General features: G+C 44.7%; 1 protein-coding gene across 1 annotated transcript in view; it reads right to left on the reverse strand.

Annotated features, from left to right (window-relative positions):
- Positions 1-20,399, reverse strand: part of DNAH9 (dynein axonemal heavy chain 9) — a 305,997-nt gene extending 285,598 nt beyond the window's left edge. Inside the window, exons 1-5 of the mRNA XM_058676055.1 lie at positions 19,937-20,399; positions 12,139-12,335; positions 9,530-9,688; positions 8,337-8,467; positions 877-1,088 (exon numbers count right to left, since the gene is read on the reverse strand). Coding sequence (XP_058532038.1) covers positions 877-1,088; positions 8,337-8,467; positions 9,530-9,688; positions 12,139-12,335; positions 19,937-20,356 — 1,119 coding nt within the window. The 5' untranslated portion in view covers positions 20,357-20,399. The remainder of the gene's footprint in view (positions 1-876; positions 1,089-8,336; positions 8,468-9,529; positions 9,689-12,138; positions 12,336-19,936) is intronic.
- Between the last annotated feature and the right edge of the window lie 3,970 nt (positions 20,400-24,369).

Below are 24,369 nucleotides of genomic sequence, written 5' to 3' on the forward strand. Positions count from 1 at the left end.
TCAAGCCAGAATAGTCCTGGCTTGGGTGTCCTTGGGCAAAGCCAATCTATGTTCCTGAGCCTTAGTCATTATTATTGAAAGGAATGGTAAGACCTTCCCTGCCCATCCCCAGGGTTCAAGTAACAATGGACCAAGATCACATGTGTATTAGCAGTCTGTAACCTTGCAAAGGGCTCCATGGATATTAGTTATTCATCCTCTTCTCAGGGTCACAGCCCCTCAGATATGAGGTTGCCAACTGGAGAGGAAGGTTGCTCAAATCTCCTCAACGGCCATTCCCTGAGGCTTACACTGTCCTATCTGGTACTTCAAAGAGTTCCTAGGATGAGGAGAATGAAGTGTACAATCCAATAAATTGCTTCCCCATAGCTTACAGCTGCTGTGTTCTTACCAAGTGAAGGCATATGTTTTACCTCACTGGAGCTGGGAAATGTCCCAGAGACCCCGAGATGTGTCCTCTTATTGGCACTATTGTGCAGAAGAGTGAGGCACAAAGAAGGCAAGCAACTGGACCTGGTACACACGGCTAACAAGTGGGTAGGCCCAAATTTTAAGCACAGGCTCCGGAGGCTCCAACTTTGATTTTGCCTTGGACTGAATACCAATCACTCAAGAGTTTAAAATTTACTGTCCCTATCCTTGGCTCCAGCCAAGATATAACCTCTTTGTCAATTATTGACTTGTGAGAGTAAAATAATTCAGGTGTGAGAACTCTTTTAGACCATCATGAATCTCCTGCTGGGAAAAATAAATGCACAATTTTTCTTTTTCCTGGGACTCAGTGCCAATAGCATCCCCCCATCCCATTTCCCCCGCCCCAGGAGAAGAGATGTTCCTGGAAATGCCAGGAGCAGGGAGAGGGGAGGAGGTACTCACCTGCTTAATGAGAAGGTTGCAAATCTCCTGGAGCAGCACTGTGAGCCTCCCTGGGGAGCGGTAGCCCTTGCAGGTGGCCCAGATCAGACACACCACATGAAGTAAAGGTGGCAGCCGAGGTTTCAACTTGGGAAATTCTATGCTCTCCAGGGTTTCCAGGTGGTGCTGGAGAGGCAGCAGGTGCACGTGGATGTCCTGTGCTTCCGTTAGAGCTGGAAGGAATTGGAGACCATCACCACTCCCTGCTAGAGGTGCTGCCCACCTGCTGGAGCCCTAGCTCCCAGGGAGAGCAGGATCTGAGAATCTCAGATTACAAACTCATCCTCAATCCAGAGAGCAACAAGCAGAGCAGGATGCCTCCAGAGACCCTCCCAGCTTGCGGTGGGGATGTATGGAAACTCGGAGAGCCCACAGCCATGAGGATCTGTTCTGAGGCCTTCTTCCTGGCCCTTCCAGCTCCCATCTGACGCACAATGTGTAATAGACAACTTGTTCTGTAAACAGGGATATTTGCTGATGATTTTGAAACTTTTATCTCTGAGATAATATAAATGACAGAAGATGAGCTTTAGAATCATGAAGATCTTTCTTCAAAGGCTGACCCTGATGGTTAGCCACTCTGTGACCTTGGGCATTGTGTCCCTCTCCAAATCCCAGCAACACATCTAGCAATGACCAACTTAAAGGGTCCCTGTGAAGGTTGAAGGTAGCAAAATGCAGCCTTCATTTTTGGACATATTAGCATAGCGCCCAGACCAAAGCAGGAGTTTGGTAAGCACTGGTGTCTCTGAGAGTATTTGTTATTAGAGAATCTCAGGGAAGTCTTGTAAGGCAGAAGACACAGGGGGTACAGAGAAGCAGCATGGACTGTGATAGCAAGGTTCTGCTGGGTTTCCAAAACCAGGAAATTCTCCTGTTATCACCTGTGAACACAGCCAAGAAATCAGGAGAATCTTTGATGTGCTGTCTCAGGACAGCAGAGAGTAGTAAATGGACAACCCAGAGGCAGTGTGTAGTAACATCTACAGAGCCCTTAGTGAATGCAGAAGCCCTGGGAACAAACTGAGTCCTGTAGCCTTGTTCTTACCCAGGCTGAGAGTCAGGCAGTATTCTGTGAGAGCATATGGTTTTATGCTGCAGTATAGTTCTAGCATATGACTCATATTAAAGGAAACTTGAATAGACACTATGTAGTAAACAATTTCAATACTCCAGGAGTTTTCCTAACCACTAGATATAACAGGGTACTCCAAAAACTTCATGGAACATAGAATTAAAGATAAATTTGGTGCTGCAAAACTTTTTACAGTCCCTGCAGAATCAGGCCTTCTACTTGGCTGTAGTCCTCACCAGGCTACAGCACCCACTGGCAAATGCCAAGGTGAGGCAGGCCATGCCAGACTGGGCTATAGCACCCAACCAGCACACGTGAGACCCATGGGGAAAGGTGGCAAAGCCGGTAGTGGGGATGCATGGGGCTCCCCTGCTGGATCACCATTCCCACTGCTGAGCGTGAGCTGGAATGGGGGCAGACCAGACCAGGCAAGGCTATAACATCAGTTGGCCTCATGTGACATGGATCAGGGAAAAACCAGGCTGGTTGACTGCTGCTACTAGTGCAGCATTAGCTGGTAGATGCTGCCACAGGGGGCAAATTCTGTCAAGTTAAACTGCAGAACCACCTGGAGAGTGCAAGATCCAGGAGTAGGAGTGGGCCCAGTAGGAAAACAGTGGGCACCTCCCTCTTGGGTTGCCACTCCCACTGGTGAACATGGGAACCAGGACTGGGGCAGGCATGGTTAGACAGAGTGGCAACCACTAGCATGTGTGTGGGCTGGATAGTAGGGCTGGCTGGGTTGAACTAGGCTTCAATGCCCATTGACATATATTAAAGCTGAATGGGATGTGGGACAGGCTGAACCAATCTGCTATACATACCGGCAAGCATGGGAACCAGAGCAGGGGGCGGGCCTGGCGGGGGTTATTGTGGGTCACTCCGACTAGGCTGCAGCTCCCACTGGTTTGTGTGAGGGCTGAGTGTTTAGTGGGCAGGATCAGGCAGGACTGCAACACCCATTGGTTTGTGTAGAAGACAGGGCTGGAAACAGAACTGACCCAGCAATTGCAGCCACCAGCATATGCATAAGCTGATTGGGGCGACAGACTGTGCCGGACTGTGTACTGGCAAGCACACACAAAAATCAGGTCTGGGATCATCTCAGATAAAGTTTCTTTGGGGATTCTCCCAACTGAACCACTGGACTCAGAACCCCAAGCATGAAGAGAATTGCAGGTTCCATGGTCTGACTGTGGAGTGCATGTGTCAGAGCTGAGCCTCCTCAGTGGCTCAGATGCAGTAGTGGACAGCATATGCAGAAGTACATGGAGAATACGGCAGTCCATTGGAGCCTGCAGAGGACACCTGGTACCATAACAGAACAGAGGACAGAACAAATTGATCAACCACCCTAGCCACGTGTTGGCAGTTAAAATCTTGGCAAACTGAGACTCTAAAGTGGATTATGTCAGCCAGTGGATTCTGGAGAGATTTCATCGTGCTTGGAATGGCAAGACTGGCAGCAATTCAAGAACTGTTGAATGATCAAAGCCACCTGAGCCGTACCCTCAGAGCATGCCCCACATCGGGAACCCTGGGGTGGCTAGGAGGCTGGGTATGGCTTCTCCCTTTATCTTTCTCTTCCACCAGATACAGGAAGAGAAAAAGAGTATGCGGAAACAATGGTCTTACCCACTTTCCTCTAGCCCTTGACCCTTTATGCCCTAATCAACAATGTAAAGATCCTCAAAATCAAATAATAATAAAAATAAGTCCATGGAAAATGCATATCATGAAAAAGCTATGCATATATATTGCATATGCTATGCATATATATGCATATAAAGCTATTCATATATATATATATCTCAAATATATTTTGCATGCAAATCAGCTTCTTTTTAATTCAACTTCTCGAAGAATATTTTGAAGTATCCTCTTCTGTCATCTACCTGTGAGATACTCTCATTTTGAAGAGAAAATACAAATTGCTGAACAACTTGCCTAGAGGTCATCCACTGAGCCGACCAGCCCTATGCAGCTGGGCAAAAGGAACAATGCCCTAGGTCTGTTTTACTGCATTCCTGGCTGGAGGGGTATGCCCGGGGGTGTGCCAATGTGTAGGTTTGCACTTTATATCCCAGATGAGTCTGTGGGAGGCAGCATATGGACAGACTTGTTAAAAATCAAATGTCATGAGATGTTGATTTGCATGTTGACCAGCTAAAGCGAAGGAGCTGATGATTACTAGAACCGTGGTGTAGACGGATGGATCTCAGAACCCAACAGACTTGGTAACAAGCTCATACTTTTGTTATCATGGGTGCTGTGTGGGAAAGGGGGCTGGGCTCTTCATACCAGAGGAACTTTCTCCTTGTGATACTCCATTTTTAAAACCTTTTAAAAAACCAAATTCTGGATGGCTGTTTGATTAAGATTCGGTCATGCTTATAACTCAAGTAGCTGAATTTGATTTCTTGCTCCAGCTCCAGACTCTGGCTCCCTACTCACGCTTACCCTAAGAGGCAGAAGTAGATGGCTCAAGTATTTGGGTCCCCGTGAAGGTACACAGAAGACATGGATTGAATTCCTTGCTCCCTGTTTGACCTGGCCTAGCTTTGTAGGTACCTGGGACAATGAACCAGAAGGTGTTTGTCTACCTGACTGCTTAAAATCCAGTGAGGACAGGAAGACAGACAGAGGTAAGCTCACATCTTTACAAATTGAAGATATGAATACATTCATAATAGCATCTTGAAACTGATGAATCAACACTGTATACTTTCAATTTCTTTTAGGATGAAGAGCATGGTAAGTTTAGTTCCAGATCCTTCCTAGGATGCCCAAAACACTCAAGTTCCTTCAATAAAATGATGCAGTTTCTGCATATAACCCATGCACATAATTCTATACACCTTAATACACCTGTGGATGACTTTACCTAATACAATGTAAATATTATGTAAGTAGTTGCTAACACTATCTCAAAAGCTGTATTGTTTTTATTGCTGTTTCATTCTTATTTTTAATATTTATTTATTTTTATTGGAAAAGCAGGTCAGATTTACAGAGAGAAAGAGACAAAGAGAAATACCTTCCCTCTACTGGTTTATTCCCCTAATGACCACAATGGCCAGAGCTGAGCTGATCTAAAGCTAGGAGCCAGGAGCAGCCTCTGTGTCTCCCATATGGGTATAGGATTCCAAGACTTTGGGCCATTCTGTATTGTTTTCCCAGGCCACAAGCAGGGCAAAGGATGGGAAGTGGAGTAACAGGGATATGAACCAGCACCCAAATGTGATCCCAGTGTTTGCAAGGCAAGGATTTAGCCATTAAGCCATTGTGCCAGGTCCCATTCTTATTAAAAATATTTTTGATTCATGCTTGATCCACACAGAATCCAGGGATGTAAGCAGTTACTGTAAATGTAAACAGCCAGCTGCATGGTAATGTCTGCTGAATTGCTGGTAAATCCTTAATGGGAGCTATTTGGGGAAACATGCCTTTATTTGTAGCTTTGGCCAATCTTGTGGTGTAAATATTCCCAATATTTCCTTCACGGCTCACTTTTAGCTAGCAATGTGACATCACTGAGGGTTGCTTAGGATGATGTTTTGTGAGGCCAAACAAGGGCATTTCATGAGCCTCTGTAAGTTAGCACAAACTGGTTCCCACGTGCCACTGGACTTTGGCTTCCTTCCCACACATATAGACCACCAAAGCTCTTGGTTGTCAACCAGGTGGCACCAAACCACACTCCTGACCGAAGAAACAGAGAGGGGAAATCCCAGATTTAGTCTTTGTTGATCTGGTTCTTTCCCTCTAGGGAACTGTTGCTTCCTGTTTTCCAAGGATTTCCAGTATCCAATCAATCCCCCTTCAGACAGCCTGTCTTCATATATTTCCCTCCATCTTTCAACCTCCTCTATTTGTCTCTGCTTTCCAATAAGTGTTCTCTGATTTAGAAATATTTCTTTCCCTCCCACTCTCTTCAGTCAATCAGCGAGTCAATGAACTACCATGGTCATGCCTGATAAGAATCATTCTCGTAGTGTATCTATTTAGGAGAAAGAAAGCCACATGTTTTGAAATTAAATTGGAAATGAAAAACTCAGTCACCGGGTTCTAAAATCTTTTTATACTTGGAAAACACTGCCAAAATGTCTGACCAAGTCTCCACCTAACACCTCCAATCAAATTTCCTTTTTTCCATCATTAGAATTAAATTACACATTAAAAGATTTTCCTTTAAATGACTGACAGTCTCCTGCATGGTTGGGAGACATTCCAGCGGCAGCATGATGGACTTGGGAAAATTCACAAAAGACACCCATTGTAAGATTAGAGAAGAGAATGGGGGGGGGACTTCGGAGAGGGGGAAGGGAGACCCCCAGCGCCAACTAAACTGTATCAAAAAACAATAAAAGAAAGAATTTCCTTTACAGTAGCACTTGTTCAATAATTCTATAATAGTATTTCTCCTAATTTCATAGCCGGTATAGATTCCATCTACTGTAAACAATTCTTTGAAGCTGGCCTGGGGAAGTGCATGTTTTAGAACTATCGTTTTATTTGGATGGTTATAGCTTATTAACTTATTAAGGTGAAAAATGTTCTTAGGGCCTAAAATAACCAATTCACAATGTATTTTTACTACATGTTTTATCTTAGAGCCCCAAGTTAAAGGCAATTGCATATCTCCTTTATGATAGGTACTGTGTCTGAACACAATCTCTCATGCTGCTTTCTTAATATTTTCATCTAAATTGACTCCCAGTTTAACTCAAATAACATTATATAAAATGAAAGCTCTAAACCACCACTATTAATGGAAGACGAGTATCCCTAAGGCAGAGTTATATCCTTCAATGCGTTTTACAAATTACCTGTCTGCATGTCTCCCACAATCAACTCTCATGTTAACTAGCACTCAGACTATCAGACTACACCACTATCTCAGACACCTGTCCTTCTGAAGTGAAATCCAAATGGGAAATGAGCATATTCCTCTTGGATACAGACTCTCTCAATGAAGTAATAAACTAGGACCCCATGAGATATCTTGCTCCAAGCTAGTTTTCCCTGCTGGCAGAACAGCCTCTGTAATGGAACTATTGCTCCCAGAAGGACCTCAAGGACCAACTACTGACACCAGTTCTCTGTGACACTGCTCATGTCAGAAATCCCATCAGCCTGACTTTCAGTTCTTTTGCTGAGTTGTCTCCAAAGCCTATGCAACAAGGAAGAGAAGGTGGATGAAGGCTTATGCGGTGGACTCTGGACACAGAATGCTGCTCTTTTGAGAAGATATATTCTGATTGGCTCAAGTATTTATTTGTTTATTTACTATAATCATTTGAAAGGTAGAGTGACAGTGAGAGAGAGAGAGAGAGAGAGAGAGAAATCTTCCCTTTGTAGGTTCACTCCTTCAATGCCTGCAACACCTGGGACTAGACCATGCTGAAGCTCTGAGCCCAAAATTTAGGTGGAAGGAAACTAGGCACTTGGGTCATCTTCTGCTGCCCTTCCGGGCACACAAGCAAGAGACTGCATTGGAAGCGGAGCTGCCTTAATTCCAAGACTCCTGTCCCAAACAGTGGATCCAGTACTGGCTCCTGTCCCAAGCAGTGGCTTAATAGCTGCAACATTATTGTCTGCCCATCCCCAATGGTTTTTGTTTTTGTTTTTTCTTAAACTTACTTAGGAAATTGTAATTTAAAAAGAGACAGAGAAAAGGAAAAATGTTCGAAACGACTTTGTATGTGAAACTTAAATTATATAAAGTTACAAAGAAATTTAAGAGTACATGTTGACCCACGGTACTGAAGAGCAAAGAGGCAGTTCGATGGGAGCAAAGAAGAAAGGAACAGAGTGAACCACTGAGGGAAAATTCACCCATTTCTAAGCACAGGCTTTGCTGGCTTTGCGATTTTGACATTGGCTGATCTTGTCTGGCGCTCAGATGGCCAGGCAATTGCAGTCCCATTTGTCAGTAGGAACGGAAAAGCAGAAAAGATGTTAGGAGCGGAATAGAGACTTCTCAGTCAAGGGCAGAAGGCAGCAAAAGGTAGCAATGCACACAAGGCAGCAGTGTGCATGCATCCATAGTGCATGGCTAACTGAGTTCAGCAGGCATGGGCTTTCACTCACATGGGCCTGGCCAGGAATCAGAAATGTACCAGAGCACAGACAGGTCATGTGAAGCTGCCCAAGGTCCCAGGAGGACAGCAAGCAGAGCCCAGTTTCATGTAGTTGCTCTCCCACATTCTAGTGAAGGAATTCTTCCACCGGTCTCTAGTGTGCTAGGTTGAGAGGTTAAAGGACTTAAACTCAAACAGAGGGAAGTTAACGCAATAAGAAATCCCAGTCAAGTGTCTTTGTGCAAAATCTTGCTGGTCCTCACCTGCTGCAATATCTCTGCACATGGTTTTGAAAGCTGGAAGGTAGCTGCTCCGAAGCTTGTCCAGGAGCCTGGCTATACCCCTTTCCTCGACGGTTCTCAGTTGGTTGTAAATATATTCCAAATCCTCAGACCTGCAATACCACGAAGAAGGGAGTGTCCTGGTGAGTATCAACCTACACGGCTCATCTGGTGACAACCCATCCTCATGTGGACAGGGAGGAGCTGTGCTGTGGGGGGTTTCAGCAGAGACTGTGTCCTGCCCCCTGAGCTGGGACATCTGTTCTCAGGAGATTGAGGGCAAATGCCTGAGTCAGGGACACAGGTTCAAAGGGGCAGCTCCAGGAAGCACTGCTGTGACCATCTGGTGGCTCAAAAGCTTGGCAGCTGGAGGTCATTAGCTCTTGCTGTAAGGTTGGAGCAGGAGGGCAGAAAAAGAGAGAGAAGAGAGAGAGAAGCAGAGAGAGAAAAGAGAGAGGTGCTGTCAGAGCAAGGCTGCCAGAGAAGGGCCTCGCCCTTCAGTGAATGGTCAAAAACCGGGCAAGCAGAGGAGGCATCTCAGCAGAGGGTGGACAGAGAAGATGTAGTGCAAACAGGGCTGAAGCCCTAGAGGCAGATCATCTTGTGACACAGGCCCTCTCCATGCGGTACTTGAGGACAGCGACATCTGCCTTCCACATCTGTGATCTTTTGAGAAACAAATTAAAGCAAGGAAAGTGGAAGCAGGAAGGGGGGATATACAGAAAGCAGGAACAAGAGCAGTGATAGGGTTTCTTTTGGACAGCTGGTTCCACAAAATGGAGCCTAGGAAAGGCCATTTTTCAGTCAACTTTGAAAAACTTCTCTTTTCACAGATTCTCATAAAGTCTTGACCATCCAAGGAGAATGGGGATGAACGTTCAGAATAAACTACTGAGAAGAGTTGATGAATTTGACTTGTAGTGGAAAAAGCCTTTGAAACAGTGCCAGCAGACAGACTAATGGTATCCCAAGAAACCAAGCATGGCTATTGAACCTTAAGGAAAATATACATTTCCCACCCATAGAAAACTGTACCAACCCAATGACATTGAGCCATGTGCCCTAGAGATGATAAGAAACAACTGAAGAACCAGCTCAGAAATTAAATATCCCAGGCCATCCCCAGCCTCATCTTCCAAAAGATAGCTTCCACCTGGATTTGAGCACCTGCCTACCTTTTCTTCCAGAACTCTAGCTCCACCTTTGGTGTGGGGTGCTCCCCTTGTAGGAGTGGCTGAGAAGACTCTCTTCTGAGCACCAGTTGCACCTGGTGGCTCCATCGGATCACTGCAGACTCCAAGTCATAGATGACTGACTTGTCTATGGAACCCAAGCTATGAAAGACAAAACAAATTTCCTGGAATCTGTGGAAATAATCTTGGGTACCTCAAAATAGAATCCCAAATCTTAACAAGTAGATGGGAAACGCCATTGAATCAAAGAAGTTTTTTGGGTAACAGAATCTGCTGAGTAGTCAACAAAATATTTAGATATACTCCCTGGAACAATATTCGTGTGTGTGTGCATGTGTGTGTGTGTGTATGTATGGATTACCCATACAGATTCACGGGTTGATTAAGATTCTGAAGACCAATTTAAGAGATTTGCATGTCATCAAGCCTTTGTTTCAATCCCGTGAATAACAGCAGGCTCCCTACCTAACAACACAGAACACTCCATGGCAGATCTGCTCTCTCAGAGAGGTTCTTCCTCTGCCTCCCTGCAACTTCCTTGTTTTGGTCTTAGTTCTGCCCTTGGAGTCAACAGGGGATAGATTACAGCCTCCTCCAACAGGTCACCTGCCAGAACCATCCTGATGTTCACTGTGTCCTGACTTTCCCAGTGATGAGTGCAATTCCCAGGTTTTTCTGTGAAGCTCATAAACCTTTATTTCATCATGATAACCTAGAGATGTCAGAAAAAGAATAAAAATAAAAGAATGTTTGGGTTTCTTTTTTAAAAGGCCAAGAATGAAAGATAGGGGCCAGAGCATTGTGGTGTCATGGGAGAGTTATGATGAAATAGCTTTTGCCATTGGTATCCTATATCAGACTGGCTACTCTGCTTCCTATTGCACTCCCTGCTAATGTGCCTGGGCAGGTGGCAGATGATGTCCCAAGTACTTGTGTCCTGTCATCTCTGTGGGAGACGTATATGGAGTCCCTGGTTCCTGTTTGCATACTGGTTCTGACCTGGCTGTTGTGGCTATTTGTGGAGTGAATCAGGGGATGGAGTACCTTTCTATTTCTCCTTCTGTCCCCCTCAGGAATAGAAGAGAGGAACAAAGATAGAATATCATTTACATTTTTATGTCAGCAACCCACCTTCACTTGATTAAATTAAATTTTTATTTGCTAAGAGATAATATAGGCTAGGTAATTATAGGAGGTACATACTCATCTCCCCCAGAATGATGCAGCTCTTTGGGAAAATATAAAATCTGAACAAAGGGAGAGAAAACAGCACTTATTATATATACACAGTGAATGTGATTATGTTAAAACATGAAGGGACCAGGAAGAGGGCAGTTTAATTTATTTATATTGATATTTTTATTAAACCACAGTAAGTTTTCCAGTTAACCGGGAATTGCTTAAAATTGTACAAGGAGCAAATTACTTCCAACAGAAAAAAATTCATTATACAGTGTATTTCCAGTGCCTGTATTTCTTATTCTTTGGAGCAATTTATGAATCCTGAGAACACAATGATTACAGCAATACATGGGGAAACTCCCAGAAATATGGCAGAATGAGCTCACATGAGGAGGTTACATGTGGCCATAAATATACAGAAAAGCTTGGTAAAATACGAAAAATATATTATTCACAGCCTTAGCCTGGTTTGAAAGGGGAAAAATATCCATAGAAGACAAACAAAAATAATTCAAAGCTGGAGTGGCAAGTGGAGGCTGGGAGTTTTGTTTTGAATGATTTCACTCACCTGAGAAGCAGAGTGCCAGAGAGATGGGGAGAGACACAGAGAGAACGAGATCCTCCATCTACATATTCACTCCCAAAATGACCACAATGGCCAGGGCTGTGTCAGGTTAAAGTCAGGAGAATGGAATTCCATCTGGGTCCCCCATATGTGTGTCAGGGGCCCAGGTTCTTGGACTGTCATCCAATCCTTTTCCAGCAACATAGGCAGGGAGTTGCACTGGAAGCAGAGCAGCCAGGACTTGAACCAGTACTCTGATACAGGATGACAGTGTCATAGGTGACTATTAAAATCTTCTGTGACAAAATACTGAACACTACATGGAGGTTTTAAAGCTCACACTGGGATTAAAAGGTATGGACTCCAGGCTCCAAAAAAACACAGATTTGTGTCTGTTTGAACATAAAATATGAAAATCCCAGGAATCTGAGAAAAATCTCCAACTGCTTGGAAAAGAATGTCTGAAGCCCTGGCCTTATGATACCGTGCATTGAGTCAATGCTGGGAACGGGCATGCTGCCTTCCAGATTAGAAGCTGGGTCTTTGCCAGTGATGAGGCATTCTCCTTTTTGGGGTGGTTTATTCTCACTCCTGACATGATTCCAAATGGTAGAAAGAGCACACATTTCAGTAATGGGCCTTAAAAGACTCAGGTACAAGGGGATTGGCATAAGGGAAGCAACTGTGCAGACACACAGTCCGAGGATGTTGGTAAACTGAGCAGACACGGGCTGTGTGTAGACTGGGACACAGCCAGGAACAGAAAACTGGTAATGAAAACACTCAGATAAGCCAGCCCCTCCCATATCTCAGAGGGCCATATGACCAGGTTGCCGGTACTTACTCTGTCTCGTTTTCAAAATCCATAGATTCCACTTTTTCTGAGCCTGCTGGAAGGGCGAGCAGTGTTTTCCCCTTCATTTGTTCCAGAATAACCAGGAGATCGCTCTGAAGGGTGTTGGCATGCCGTCTGACATCTTGACACACCATGGGAGGCCAGTCTAAGCAATTCTTCTCATTGGCCAGGATGGGTAAGACAATCTGGTGACAGAAGTGCACAGGGAAGAAAAGCTGCCATTCCACTGCTGGGACTTTAAAGAAAGACTTCTGGAAAGAGCCCAGGCAGCTATGTGCAACCTTTTGCAGGTCACTGTTTAAGGACTAATACTAGAGAGCCAATGTTATGTGCTACCTTGACATCTGGTAAAGTCGGCAGAGTCTCCAACAGCTTACTCATAAGTTCTCCTTTCTATTCTGCTTCTGTTGCTAACATCTCCAAGCCAAGTAAACCTCCTTGTGGAGGAGAATGTGCATGGTTCCTGCTTCTCTCTGATAGCTGGCTTCAGTGTCTTGCCAACTTGTGAAATCATTCCAATAAATCAATAATGTCCTCCACAGTAGCTTAGGGGCATCTCATCCTCCTGCCACCATCATGTGAGCGCCTGATAATCTATTCTGCTCCCAAGGACAGCCTTTGTATGGGCCTGTATGACAAGGTGTCCTCCTCTTTGGGGCTGTGAAGACTTCAGACTAATGCAACTGCTGTAAATATCACCTATGTGCCAGGTGCTATATGTTCAGTCATCCTCATCACTCTCGGGAAAGGATACCCTCTGTCATCGACATAGCGAATGGAACGACTGAAAAAGTCAAAGAAGACCACAGACAACGAATAAATAAATGAATATACAAAGGCGGGTAAGGTTGGCCACCTGAGTCATGGTGTGACAGGGCACCTTAATAAAACAAGAAAATAAAGTTCACGACATTGAATTCATCTTTTGAGTGACCCTCAGCTGGTTTGTGCAACCTAACAGGTCAGCTCCTTTTGGTACCTATTCCAAAATCCAGCAGTGAAAATGAAACCAAATATGGGCCAATCAGAGTCATGCCAAAAAAAAATCTTACCTGAACTTTTCTGCGTTCTCTTTTCTATTATTCTAAAGCTTTTGATGACCATTTTGCTACTACATAAAACCTTAGAATAGAGTCCATCTAGAGAAGAGAGAGTTGTCAGATGCAGAAAGACCCAGTCCTGCTGACTTTGCTTGAATTTCTAAGTCAAGTTGTTTGTGAGCTTCCTGAGGTAAAATTTCTGATAGAAATTGAGTTTCTACTGCCAACAAGACCAAAGCGTCAATATAACTCCTTATAGGCCTTTGCCAGGTTAAAATCATGCAAGTAATGTAATGAAAGGAGAATACTAGAAAGAAAAACAGGTGACCAGGGAATTCACCAAGTGAATACAGAGAAGGAAATACAGCTCCATATGATTGGCTGAGTTCTTTCTATAACCAATAAGTCTCATTAATAGTGAGATAGAATACCTGGAACCAGCATGCTAAATTTCTTGTTTGGTCTCTCTGGAAACATTCATTGAACTAGAACTTACAACAAGTGAAGAAAGCTCAAAAAGATAAACAATAGCAAAAATTTCATTCATGTCAAGAAGGGATCCCTTACATCCTTGCAGGAGGCCTAACAGAGAACAATGACAGAGTAGAATTTTCCTGAAATCTCAAAGGCAATGGCTTTATTTTACTTGATCATTAACTATCCGCCACTTAGCACACAGCAAGACACAACAGAAGATTATAGAAGAGAATCAATGCTTAATAAGTTCTATGATTACAATTAAGACAGTGTGAGGTATCCAGAGTTGAAGGCCTTGTCAGCCCTGACCAAGAAGGGAACATCTGAAAAAAAGGCTCAGGAGAATTAGGGTTTTACTTTGCAGTTCCTTGGGAGAAGAAACAGCCAGTGCAAAGACCCCAAGATAAAGGCTTACCTGGTGTGACCAAGGAACAGTGTGGAGACTAGCAATGTTGGAACAGGGTAGACAGGAAGAGTATGGATGAGTGAAGAGGGTCAAGTCCCCTGTAGTCATGCCTACAAAAATTTGACTTTTACTCTCAGAAAAATAGTTGTTATTGAAAGCTTCTGAGCAAGAGATGACATCTCTTTTAAAAAATGAGATCACTCTGGCTGCTGTACTGAATAGGCTGCATTGGAAAAAAGTGGAAAAGGAGGTCAGTGAGTTATTTCTATAACAAAGGAAATAGTGACTTAATAGAAGGGATTGTGGTGGAGGCCGAAAAAATGGCTTGATTCTGCATAAATTTCAAAAAATACAGCCAATGTGATGTGTTAATAAATTAGTTTTGGATTTGCGAGAAAGAGATGGGACAAGATTACCCAAGGACGTGGGGCTTGAGAAACAGGAAGAATGGAGCTGTCTTTGACTTTTATGGTTAAGAATAAGGGTAGAGTAAGTTCCTGAGGGAAATTTGATTTGTTTGGGTATTGCTAAAATGTGACACATCTGTTGAACTTCAAGACTGAATCAATGACTAGTTATTTGGATATTCTGACTGGTAATTCACACAGAAAAGGTTGGGAGGTTTCAGGCACAGATTCTTTGTAAAACTTGAAATTTCAGTAAGAGCTCTCAAGGAAAAGGGTATACAGAGAAAAAAAAGGCATCCACAGGAAGGGTTCTCCTGTAGTAAGAAGCTGGAAAAAAGCAGAGGATTCATGAATACTGATCAGGAAAAGCAACAATGCTGGGAGAATAGAAGAATGGTATCCTGGGTACCAGAGGAAACAAATACTTCTTGGACAAGAGCATGGTTGTAAGCAGTGATACATACTACTACAGGTCATATAGGATGAGAATTAATAACCATTTGATTTGGTCAAGTGGAGCTCACTGAAAACACTAAACTTCCTTTTTTGGGGAGTATCAGAGTAAAAGGCTGATCAGTGAATTTAACATCACACAGCAGAAGAGTGGAATACATTGCGAAGAAATACAATCCAGGAGTTTCCCTATACAGAGGACTACAAAAGTGGGTTGATACGAGAATTTTGTTTGATGGAAATGATACAGTAAAAAAGGAAATCCTTAGAATGGAGGAGAAGTGTGAGAGGACTAGGTTTCCAAGCAACAGCATGAGTTTCAGTCTGAGGGTTAGCATCAGAAGATGGCACACATAATCCCCCTGGAGCAATGGAATGGAAGGCTGAGCTCTGTGAATCTGGATGCAGATGGAGTAAACACAAAAGCTCATGAAAATTTCATTCTAGTGTTCCCAATTTTTTTTCAAACTAGCAAAAAAAAAAAAAAAAAGAGCATCATAGAGTGAGACTGAGAGAGGGAGTTTGGATATTTGAGGGAAGGAAAAAGTAAAGTTGTAGAAGAGTGATCAAAGAGAGCAAAAAACTAGTTGAATTAGAAAAAATAGAATGGGGAAACATGAAAAGTCTACTAGAAGTTCAAGGCCATGAACATAAGACGGCGTCAATTGGTTCTTCTCTGGGTACATTCAGTTTCAGTTGCAGATACGCAAGCTGAATTTCACCAAAACTATGGTTTTGCCAGATCAGTACAGCAAGCCAGAAAGAGGCCAGGAAGGCAGGAGTTGATGCAACAGAATCATGAGGTCTGAACCTGGCACTTACGCCCAATGAGGCAGGGAGGTGGGTTATCCTGTGTGTAGATGAGGGACAATGGGAAGGCAACAGGGACATGACAATTGAGAAGTCCCAATAGGAGAAGGAATGAACTGTAAGACAAGCAATGGTCAAAGGAAGAGGTGCATGAAACTAGAGCATGAGGGTGGTTCCAACACATTGTCACTGACCACTTTCAGGAATGGCTCTGGGAGGTCATGGAGATGGGGGCAGGGTGGGTGCACAATATCAATAGAGAAGAAAGGCTCAGGAACCCAGGGGCCAAGTTATTGGGACAATCATTTAAACTGTAATAGCCACATGTTAGAACTGGAGTAATGTTGGGGAGGATCCTAGTGAATTGAGAGCCAAAATCATGGATATACAAGGGCGGTGCCATCAGCATAGGTCATGGCAATGTGCATAATGGATTGTGATTCAAACTGGAGGTTGTGGGCATGAATCTAGAAGCAGTAGAGAAGGAAGGAGGACACTCATCCCACCTGCAAGCTCAGAGGCAGAAAGACTAGTGGTAGGCGGTGTGGATGAATTGAGCCGAGTCTTGGGGAAGCATGAGGTGATGAGAAGCAGCCAGGAAGCGGGAGGATTTTCAATGGGATGTGGAGTGACAATGATTCACATCCTTTATCGAACACCTACAAGGTGACACACTCTGTTCCAGGTGTCCTAACATACTATGTGTAAATTTCCTAACGATCCTGTGAGATCATTCAGTCCTGACAAGGTGAGCTCATCTGTTCCCATCCATCTGTCGTGCTTGACAGAACCAAGAGCTGTGCCTAAGACTGTTAGGCTCCAAACCCAAAGGAACACTAAAAAACCCTGAAGATTTTAGGACTCTAGAAAAGACAACCTTGTAGCAGTGGCTCAAACAGCCAATAAGGAGGAAGAAAGGGAGTAAAGGGATGCTTTGCTAACTTCTCTAAATTCTTCCTTTGAAACATTTCTTAGGAGCATTTCTGTTTCACCTTGTTCGCGTGTAAAGAGATACAATTAAATCTAAAATTTCCTTGTCACCACCCTTGACACAGATATTCACACACTCACAGACACATACAAAAGCACGGAGACTTCAAGAGTGATGCTGACTATGTGGATGTGCGGTAAAGGGATGCAGGTAGTCACAGACTAAGCTACAAGGTACCAAGAGGGAATGGGCAGGAGTCTGAGGAGGGGAGGGGGAGTTAGCAGATGGAAAAGGAGCAGGGCTTGAAAGTGGTAGTGGATTAGCTTCAGGGTGTGCGACAAAAGTAGATGAACAAGAAAGGATCATTGCATTAAGGATTGCTGTTGCAGGTTTTGAGGAATGTAAGCAAAAGATCTGAGGTATTTTTTTTTAAAAGATTTTATTATTATTGGAAAGCTGGATATACAGAGAAGAGGAGAGACAGAGAGGAAGATCTTCCATCCGATGTTTCAATCCCCAAGTGAGCCGTAATGGACCGATGCGCGCCGATCCGAAGCCGGGATCCAGGAACCTCTTCCAGGTCTCCCACGTGGGTGCAGTGTCCCAAAGCTTTGGGCCGTCCTCGACTGCTTTCCCAGGCCACAAGCAGGGAGCTGGATGGGAAGTGGAGCTGCCGGGATTAGAACCAGCACCCATATGGGATCCCGGTGCGTTCAAGGCGAGGACTTTAGCCGGTAGGCCACGCCGCCGGGCCCAATCTGAGGTATTTTTAAAGCCAATCACTTTATTCAGAATTTCAAATAAACAATACATTTACATGGTGAAAATTTACAAAGTCCAATAACTTCCACAGTGAAAATTAATTATTTTACTCATTCCTGTCCCTCAGTCACTTCAGTCATCATGTTTACAGATTACTCTATGGAAAGAAGCCATTCCCTCCTCAACTCCCTTCTCAAGAGAAATAGTTGTGCCCCACATCTACAATTCTGATTCTACAAAAATAATTCTAAGAGCTGGTGCTGTAGCTCAATAGGCTAATGCTTTACTTCCCAGTGCTGGCATCCCATATGGGCAGTGGTTCGTGTCCCGACTGCTCCACTTTCAATACAGCTTTCTGCTTATGGCCTGCGAGAGAAGCCAAGGATGGTTCAAGTTATTGGTCCTCTGCACACAGGTGGGAGACCCAGGAGCTCCTGGCTCCTGACAATTATGGCCCTTTAGGGAATAAACCAGCAGAGGGAAGATCTCTTTCTCCTCTTTGTCTCCCTTTCTGTGTGTCTCTTCTTCTCTGTGTAAATCTGCCTTTCAAATAAAAATAAATCTTAAAAAATCCTAAATTGCAACATTGTGCACAAGAGTCAAAAGATGGGAAAATACCCAAATTCCACGAAAAAGGAAGTAAATGTGGTAAAGGCAATAGAATATTACGCCGCCTTCGTAAGAGAAGGAGCACCTGTCACGTGTGACAACAGGGAGGAAGTCTGAGGATATGACGTTAAGTAAGCCGACTGCAAAGAGACAACAGCTGATGCTGCTGATGACATGAGGGCAGTCAAGATCACAGGGACAGAAAGCAGAATGGTGGCTGCCAGGGCCTGCTGGAGGGGCAGGCGCAGGCTTCTGCTACACTGGATAACACAGTTCTGAACTCCACCGCACAGTGTGCTTGTGGTGGACAACACTGTACTGAACACTTTGCAACTGTTGGCAGGGTGAATTAATGGGCATTTGATATTAATCACTGCTGCTGAAGAGTTGCTCAGGGTTTAACCATCGCATTAACCCCGTTGATGATGATGACTCAGGGTGTCCTCAGTCTCATTCAATGTGAAAATTCTTGTGCATTTGAGGATTTGAATAACTTTTAAATTACCTTGACTTTTGGACTCTATTTCCTTTTTTCATGACAGAACTCTGAGATGGGCCTGGCGTCCCCCACATACACAAAGCTGAGCTCTCGCTCTGAACTTGGTTCAATTGGTTCCCTGCGCCTTGAAAGCCACCTTACAGCTAAGCATGATTCTTAGGTTACAAGTCTATCTCTTCTCCACTCAATGGCACTTTGTACCTTCACTATTAGGAAACTGAAGTTCGGGGAGGCTGTTCACACAATGAACAATGCTGAGACCACTGCAGCTGGGAAAATATTGACAAACTTCCATGTGGAAGGATAAGTCTAGCCTTTCCGAGCTCCTGGGAATTCCTCTGTCCACATTATAGTCCTCCCTGAAAATAACCCTCTCCTTAGACTCCTCACAAATCATCTAAAGGGTAGCTGATATACCAGGCAACATTCAGGGCTTGTTTTAAGCACTGGGGCGAAGTTTTAGGTAAGTTCTACTCCCTACTCCAGTCATACTAGTTTTTAATATTTTGAAAATATTAGTAAGTGCATATAATATATATATGTATTTCAGCCCTTGAAAATAGACAAGTTTTGGAGGGGAAATGTTCTTTCAAACAAAATCATATAGCCAGTGTTCTGTAAGCACTTGTTTCACAGTTTGTAGGAACCGGGGCCTTAACCTCCAGAAATGCGCATGCCCAACTTGCAGGAAGCTTCCTCCCATTCCAGAAGGTCTTGGGGATCTCTTCGGAGCACCTGTCTGAAATCTCCTGTACTGTTGACACTTTTGCTGTGGTGTCACGGAGGCGTTTGTAGCTCACAATCCCTCTCTTCCTCCTCGAACTCCAGCTCACTTCCAAACCCTGTCGCAGCATTTCCAAAGAGATTCACCTTCCCGTGTTTCAACGGCCAGTGTTGACTTTCGGCTCAGGGCTGACTTTCAGGTAAAGGGCCCTGTGATGAAGATGAAAACTAAAGCCCAGTCGGGTTTTGCAACTTCTCTCCAGCTCTGCCCTTTCTTGCAGTCTTCTCCAGACACTTGCCAAGTTGTCTGACCAGGCACTGCGCCTGGTCTAGCCTCCCGACGAGTTGGACACAAGCACACAGCCAGACTGAAGCCAGACTGAGCCCGCTCCAGCCTCACCCATGCCTGGTTTCCAGCCAAGCGTGCCTCAAGTGTCTTCCCCTCAGCCTTGGTTTCCCCTTCCAGCTCCGCCCCCACCCTGGCTCCACCTCCGGCGCCTCCCCGTTTCCTCCGGGACTCCTGCCTCTGGCTTCTCCTCAGCATCCCCCGCCTTGGCCTCGCCCCTTGGCCGGGGACCCCGCCCCTGGATCTGGCGCGCTCCCCTTCGGCCCCGCCTCTCCCTCCCTCCCTCCCTGACCGCGGTCTCCACAGCCGCAGCCCACCCTCACCTCAGAGAAGAGCGCGGCCAGGTGCTCCAGCGGCGCCGCGGGCAGGTCCCCGCACAGCACTGCCCCGCGGAGGCTTTCGGGCCCTGGCGGCTCGGGCCTGGTGCGCAAGAAGAAAAGCCCCTTAGCGCGAGCGTGGGGGCCACGCTCGTATCCTGGGTCCAGCCCACGTTGCATCTCCAGACCCCCGGGCCCCGGCCGCACCAGCAGCACAGGCCGAGGCCCCTCCTCAGCGTCGCAGCCCAGGAAGGCCCCGAGCAGCCGCTCCGCCTCAGCCGTTCCCGCGCAGCGCTCCCAGGCACCAGCCGCAGGCCGCAGGCTCCGGACCACGTAGGCCCCCAGGAGTGGCAGCCGCGGGTCGGCGCCAGGCTCCTCATCCCGGGTCTCCGCCGCCCGCGCGGCTGGCTCCTCAGAGCTCGGCATCGCACGCTGACTCCGGCCACTGCGGTTTCCCTAGCGACGGGGACGCGCCTGGGACGCCCGCCTCTTCTCCGCTGCTATTGGGTATGTGGCTCTTGGCCCCGCCCCCTCCAGGCCGCTAAGGTAGGAGGGGTTCTGTGGGAAGGGGCGGGTTCGCGTCGCTGTTGCTTAGCAAAGGAAGACCGGCTCTTACTTGAATTGGTGTTTTCTGGTGGATCCTAGGTGTACAAGATTGACCTTGGAAGGCAATAGTTTGTTCTTGCATTGTGTGGAGTGAAGTTCAAACTACTGGTTAGAGTCCTTTGGACCAAAGTCAGTTGAAAGGTTTTTTTAGGGGTCTCTAGATGTTAGTATGATTTTTGGACCTCTGGACCTAACAGCTAACTCATGAAAACAGTTGTCAGGAAGTTCAGTGAGTTTTTCAATTCCTCTCCATGATGGTAGCTTAAATACTTAAGAGCGGTGCTATCCAACCTCCTCTGGTGGCGGATGTCTCTGATAGCCAAATGTGCTGTGGCCACTGAGGAGCTGATGGATTTTATTTATAGTCACCTATGGCTAGTAGGTAAGCCTCAAAACTTCCTGATCCATAGTCCCAAAACGTTATTTTCAGTGTCTTTTTTTTGGCCGGGTCTTAGACATGTGCAGTGAAACACTTTTGCATTCCACTCTCAATCAGTCCCTCAGTGTAGCAGGTTGCACCTGCCCAAATCTGGATCTTGTCTTCAAAAAGGAGTAATGTGTAGAGCCTTGCTTGAACTCAGATAACTTAACACTTGCCCACTACTGAAACCTTCTCCATGGCCAGGATGGGATAAATAGGTTGACCCTTTGCGTGCATGGCTGATAAGAAGGCCTGGGTGCCATGGAGATGGGACCTCTTGGGCAGCGTGAGGACTGCAGGTGTGAAATGAGCTCCTCTCCTGGGGACTGCAGAGCTTCTGAGTGAAGAACATGTTTATAATGGGCTTCAAAGGGATATTAACAGAATTAGTAGTTATCAAAGGCAGCTTGGCTAACAAGAGCCCCTCAGGAAAACACCAGCAGCTGAAAGGTAGAATGATTGATTTCATAATAACTAGGGCACAGGAGTAGCTGTAATGAAAAATGTTCACATTAGAAAATGAATCTCGGTGTTTGTAAAGAGCATTTCATCATGGCTGGATTAAACAATAAGCAGACCAATTATGAGTAATGAGATAAATTGGGGCACTAAAATGGTTTTTAAGATGAATTTGATAATTGGCATTTCAGAAAAAAGCATTAGGGAAAATAGAAATGTCAGGGGCTTCTTACATTCATTGTAGCCTGGTACAGTTGTCTTATGTTTTGTTTTTGTACATAGCAAGGTGTCATGACCATTTTGATGCCTTGGGTGTCTAAGTAGCTCAGTCCTGCTCATGTTTTTTTATATAATGAATTCAGCCCCATTCAGTGCCAAGAAACTCTTCAAATAACATTTCCGCTCCTCCACTCAGACTGTGTTTTGCCCTTGAGTCCCTCTGCCTCTTCTCTCAACAAATAGAACAACAAAACCACAGACACCCTGTGGAGATGGATGGAGATGCCTATCTGATGGTGATGAATTCTGAGCACATGCCATCCCAGTCTGTTTGTGAGCATTTCCTCGCTGTAATGAAATACCTGAAGGAGGCTCATTTTATAAAGAAAAGAGGTATATGTTGACTCATGATATGGAAGGTCATCAATCAGGACTGGGTCCAGCCCTGCTGGTTTGGGTTCTGGTGATGGCATTCATTCAATGCCAAAATCCCAAGGTGGCTCAGTGCCTTGTATGACAAGAAGCCAAGAGCACCCTTGTCTGTCTAAATAGTTTATCTCTCTTTGCTTATAAAGCCACCAAGATTGAATCCTGGGGCCTCTACATTAACAATCTAATTGAATTGAATCACTCTCCAAAGAATCACACTATATTGGGTTATGTTTCTTCCTTATTAGTATCATTAATGTAAAACTTTGGGGTTTAGCTTCCATGAGTTCAGGGACCAAATCTTAGTTAAACTCTATCATCCAGATTTTTTTTTTTGAGATTTACTTATTTTTGTTAGAAACACAGATTTACAGAGAGAAGGAGAGATAGAGTGAAAGATTTTCCATCAGCTTCTTTTCACCCCAGATGGCTGCAATGGCCAAAGCTGAGGCAATCTGAAGCCAAGATCCAGGGCCCAGGAGCCCTCAGGTCTCCCATGTCAGTGCAGGGTCCTAAGGACTTGAACAATCTCCCACTGCTTTTCAAGACCACAAGCAGGGAACTGGATTGAAAGAGAAGCATCCAGGACATGGACTGGCACCCATATGGGATTCTGACACTTTTATGTGGAGGAGTAACCAATTGAGTCATTATACTGCCCTGGGCCTACCCCTGCTTCTTTTTTTTCCTGCAACAAGACAATTAACTCTGTTTTAGAAAGTGATTGGGGATGCCACATGTTAAAATTTATTGAAAACAGTGGTCATTTTCATTCTATTATACGATTAGGATAAGACAAATAAAAAGCATATTAGTTATCTATTGCCATATACCCCTAAACTTACCCCCTTTAAATGCCACAGACATTTACCATCTCATATGATTTAAACTGGGAAAGGCTTTGTTCTTGGAATGATTCTGAGCTCAGAATCTCTTACGATGTTGTAGAGATCACATCTGCAAGCACTGCCTCCGCTGAGGCCAGCCTAGAGCTGCAGCAGCCACATCCAGGTGCGTGCCCATGGCAAGTGCTGGCTGTTGGCAGAAGGAGCTTCCCATGGCTGGAATCCCTCAGCCGGCTGATCAGGAAACTACAAAACGGAAAGCCACGACTCTTGTGACCTAGCCTTGGAACTTACACTGTCCTTTCTGCAGTAATCCCATTGGTTACACAGATCTTCTTTCTTCTGGATGAGGGGAGAATAATACAGGAATATGAACATTAGTGCACAGGAATCATTGGGTACCCTCTCAGCGTTAAGGAAGGTATTGAAATTCCTGCTATTTTCGTCCTAGACAATACCCTGCTTCCAGCTATGTTTGTAACGAATTCACCAACGGTGTCCTATAAAAAATACTCTCCAATCTTTGTGAAACCTGAGCTCACCTAAAGTTTGCCCTTTTAGATCAAGCTAGTCTAGTTCTAGTGTAGAGTACAGAGACTCTGAACAGGAGTCAAACAGTTTGGAACACCCACCAATTCTCATGAAACATTGCTGGGCTTGTGTCTCCCAGGCCTAAATCACTCATATTCTGCAACCATATACCTTCTATTAGTCTTTTGATAGAGCCTGTTTTATTTCCATCAGCGGGTTTGACTTTTAGTATGAGTGACTGTGTTGATTCTATTCTGATGTATTGGAGCCTAGTGTTTAGGAGCTTAGTCCCAAACAATAGTCTCCTATAGTTGTAACTTAATATAGAGTAATACTTGTTGTCCCATTGCTTTCTTGAACTTAGTGTTAAATAGAAACCAGATTGATTTTTATTCCATTGGAGGTAGCATGTTGACACGCCTTGATATTTGAGGAATTTTTTTCTCTCCCCCCTTTTTTATTTTTTCACTCAAAGAAAAACGAACATTTCAGGACTAAAATCCCATTGAATCAATTTTTGCCTGAAATTATTGAAGCCCATTTGGTTCTCATAATGGAGTGTTTTTTTCACAGCAGGAAAGATTATTCTATGGAATCTTGGGTTATTACTTATTTTCCATTTGCACTCCCTGGTCTGGTTTTGTGGTGATCTAAATGGATAGAGTATGCTAACAATTACAAGTAGGGGATGTATTTTGAGATTCTAATTGAAGTTTTTCATTCCTACATGTTTTGATGTTGTCCTGTGGCTCTGCACCCAGTGAGTTAGTAATGCTTAATGCCTTAGGGGAGTGTGGATAGAGCCTAAAATGGTCTATTGACTTTCTGAATAGTTTTTAAACACATAGCGAGGACAATAGCTGTGAAAGGCGCTGCTATTTCTTTTCTTGTATTGTAATAGCCAAGCACTTAAGAGGGAGCAGAGGGTT

This window comes from Ochotona princeps, chromosome 17 (genome assembly GCF_030435755.1).
Source record: "Ochotona princeps isolate mOchPri1 chromosome 17, mOchPri1.hap1, whole genome shotgun sequence".
NCBI lineage: Eukaryota > Metazoa > Chordata > Mammalia > Lagomorpha > Ochotonidae > Ochotona > Ochotona princeps.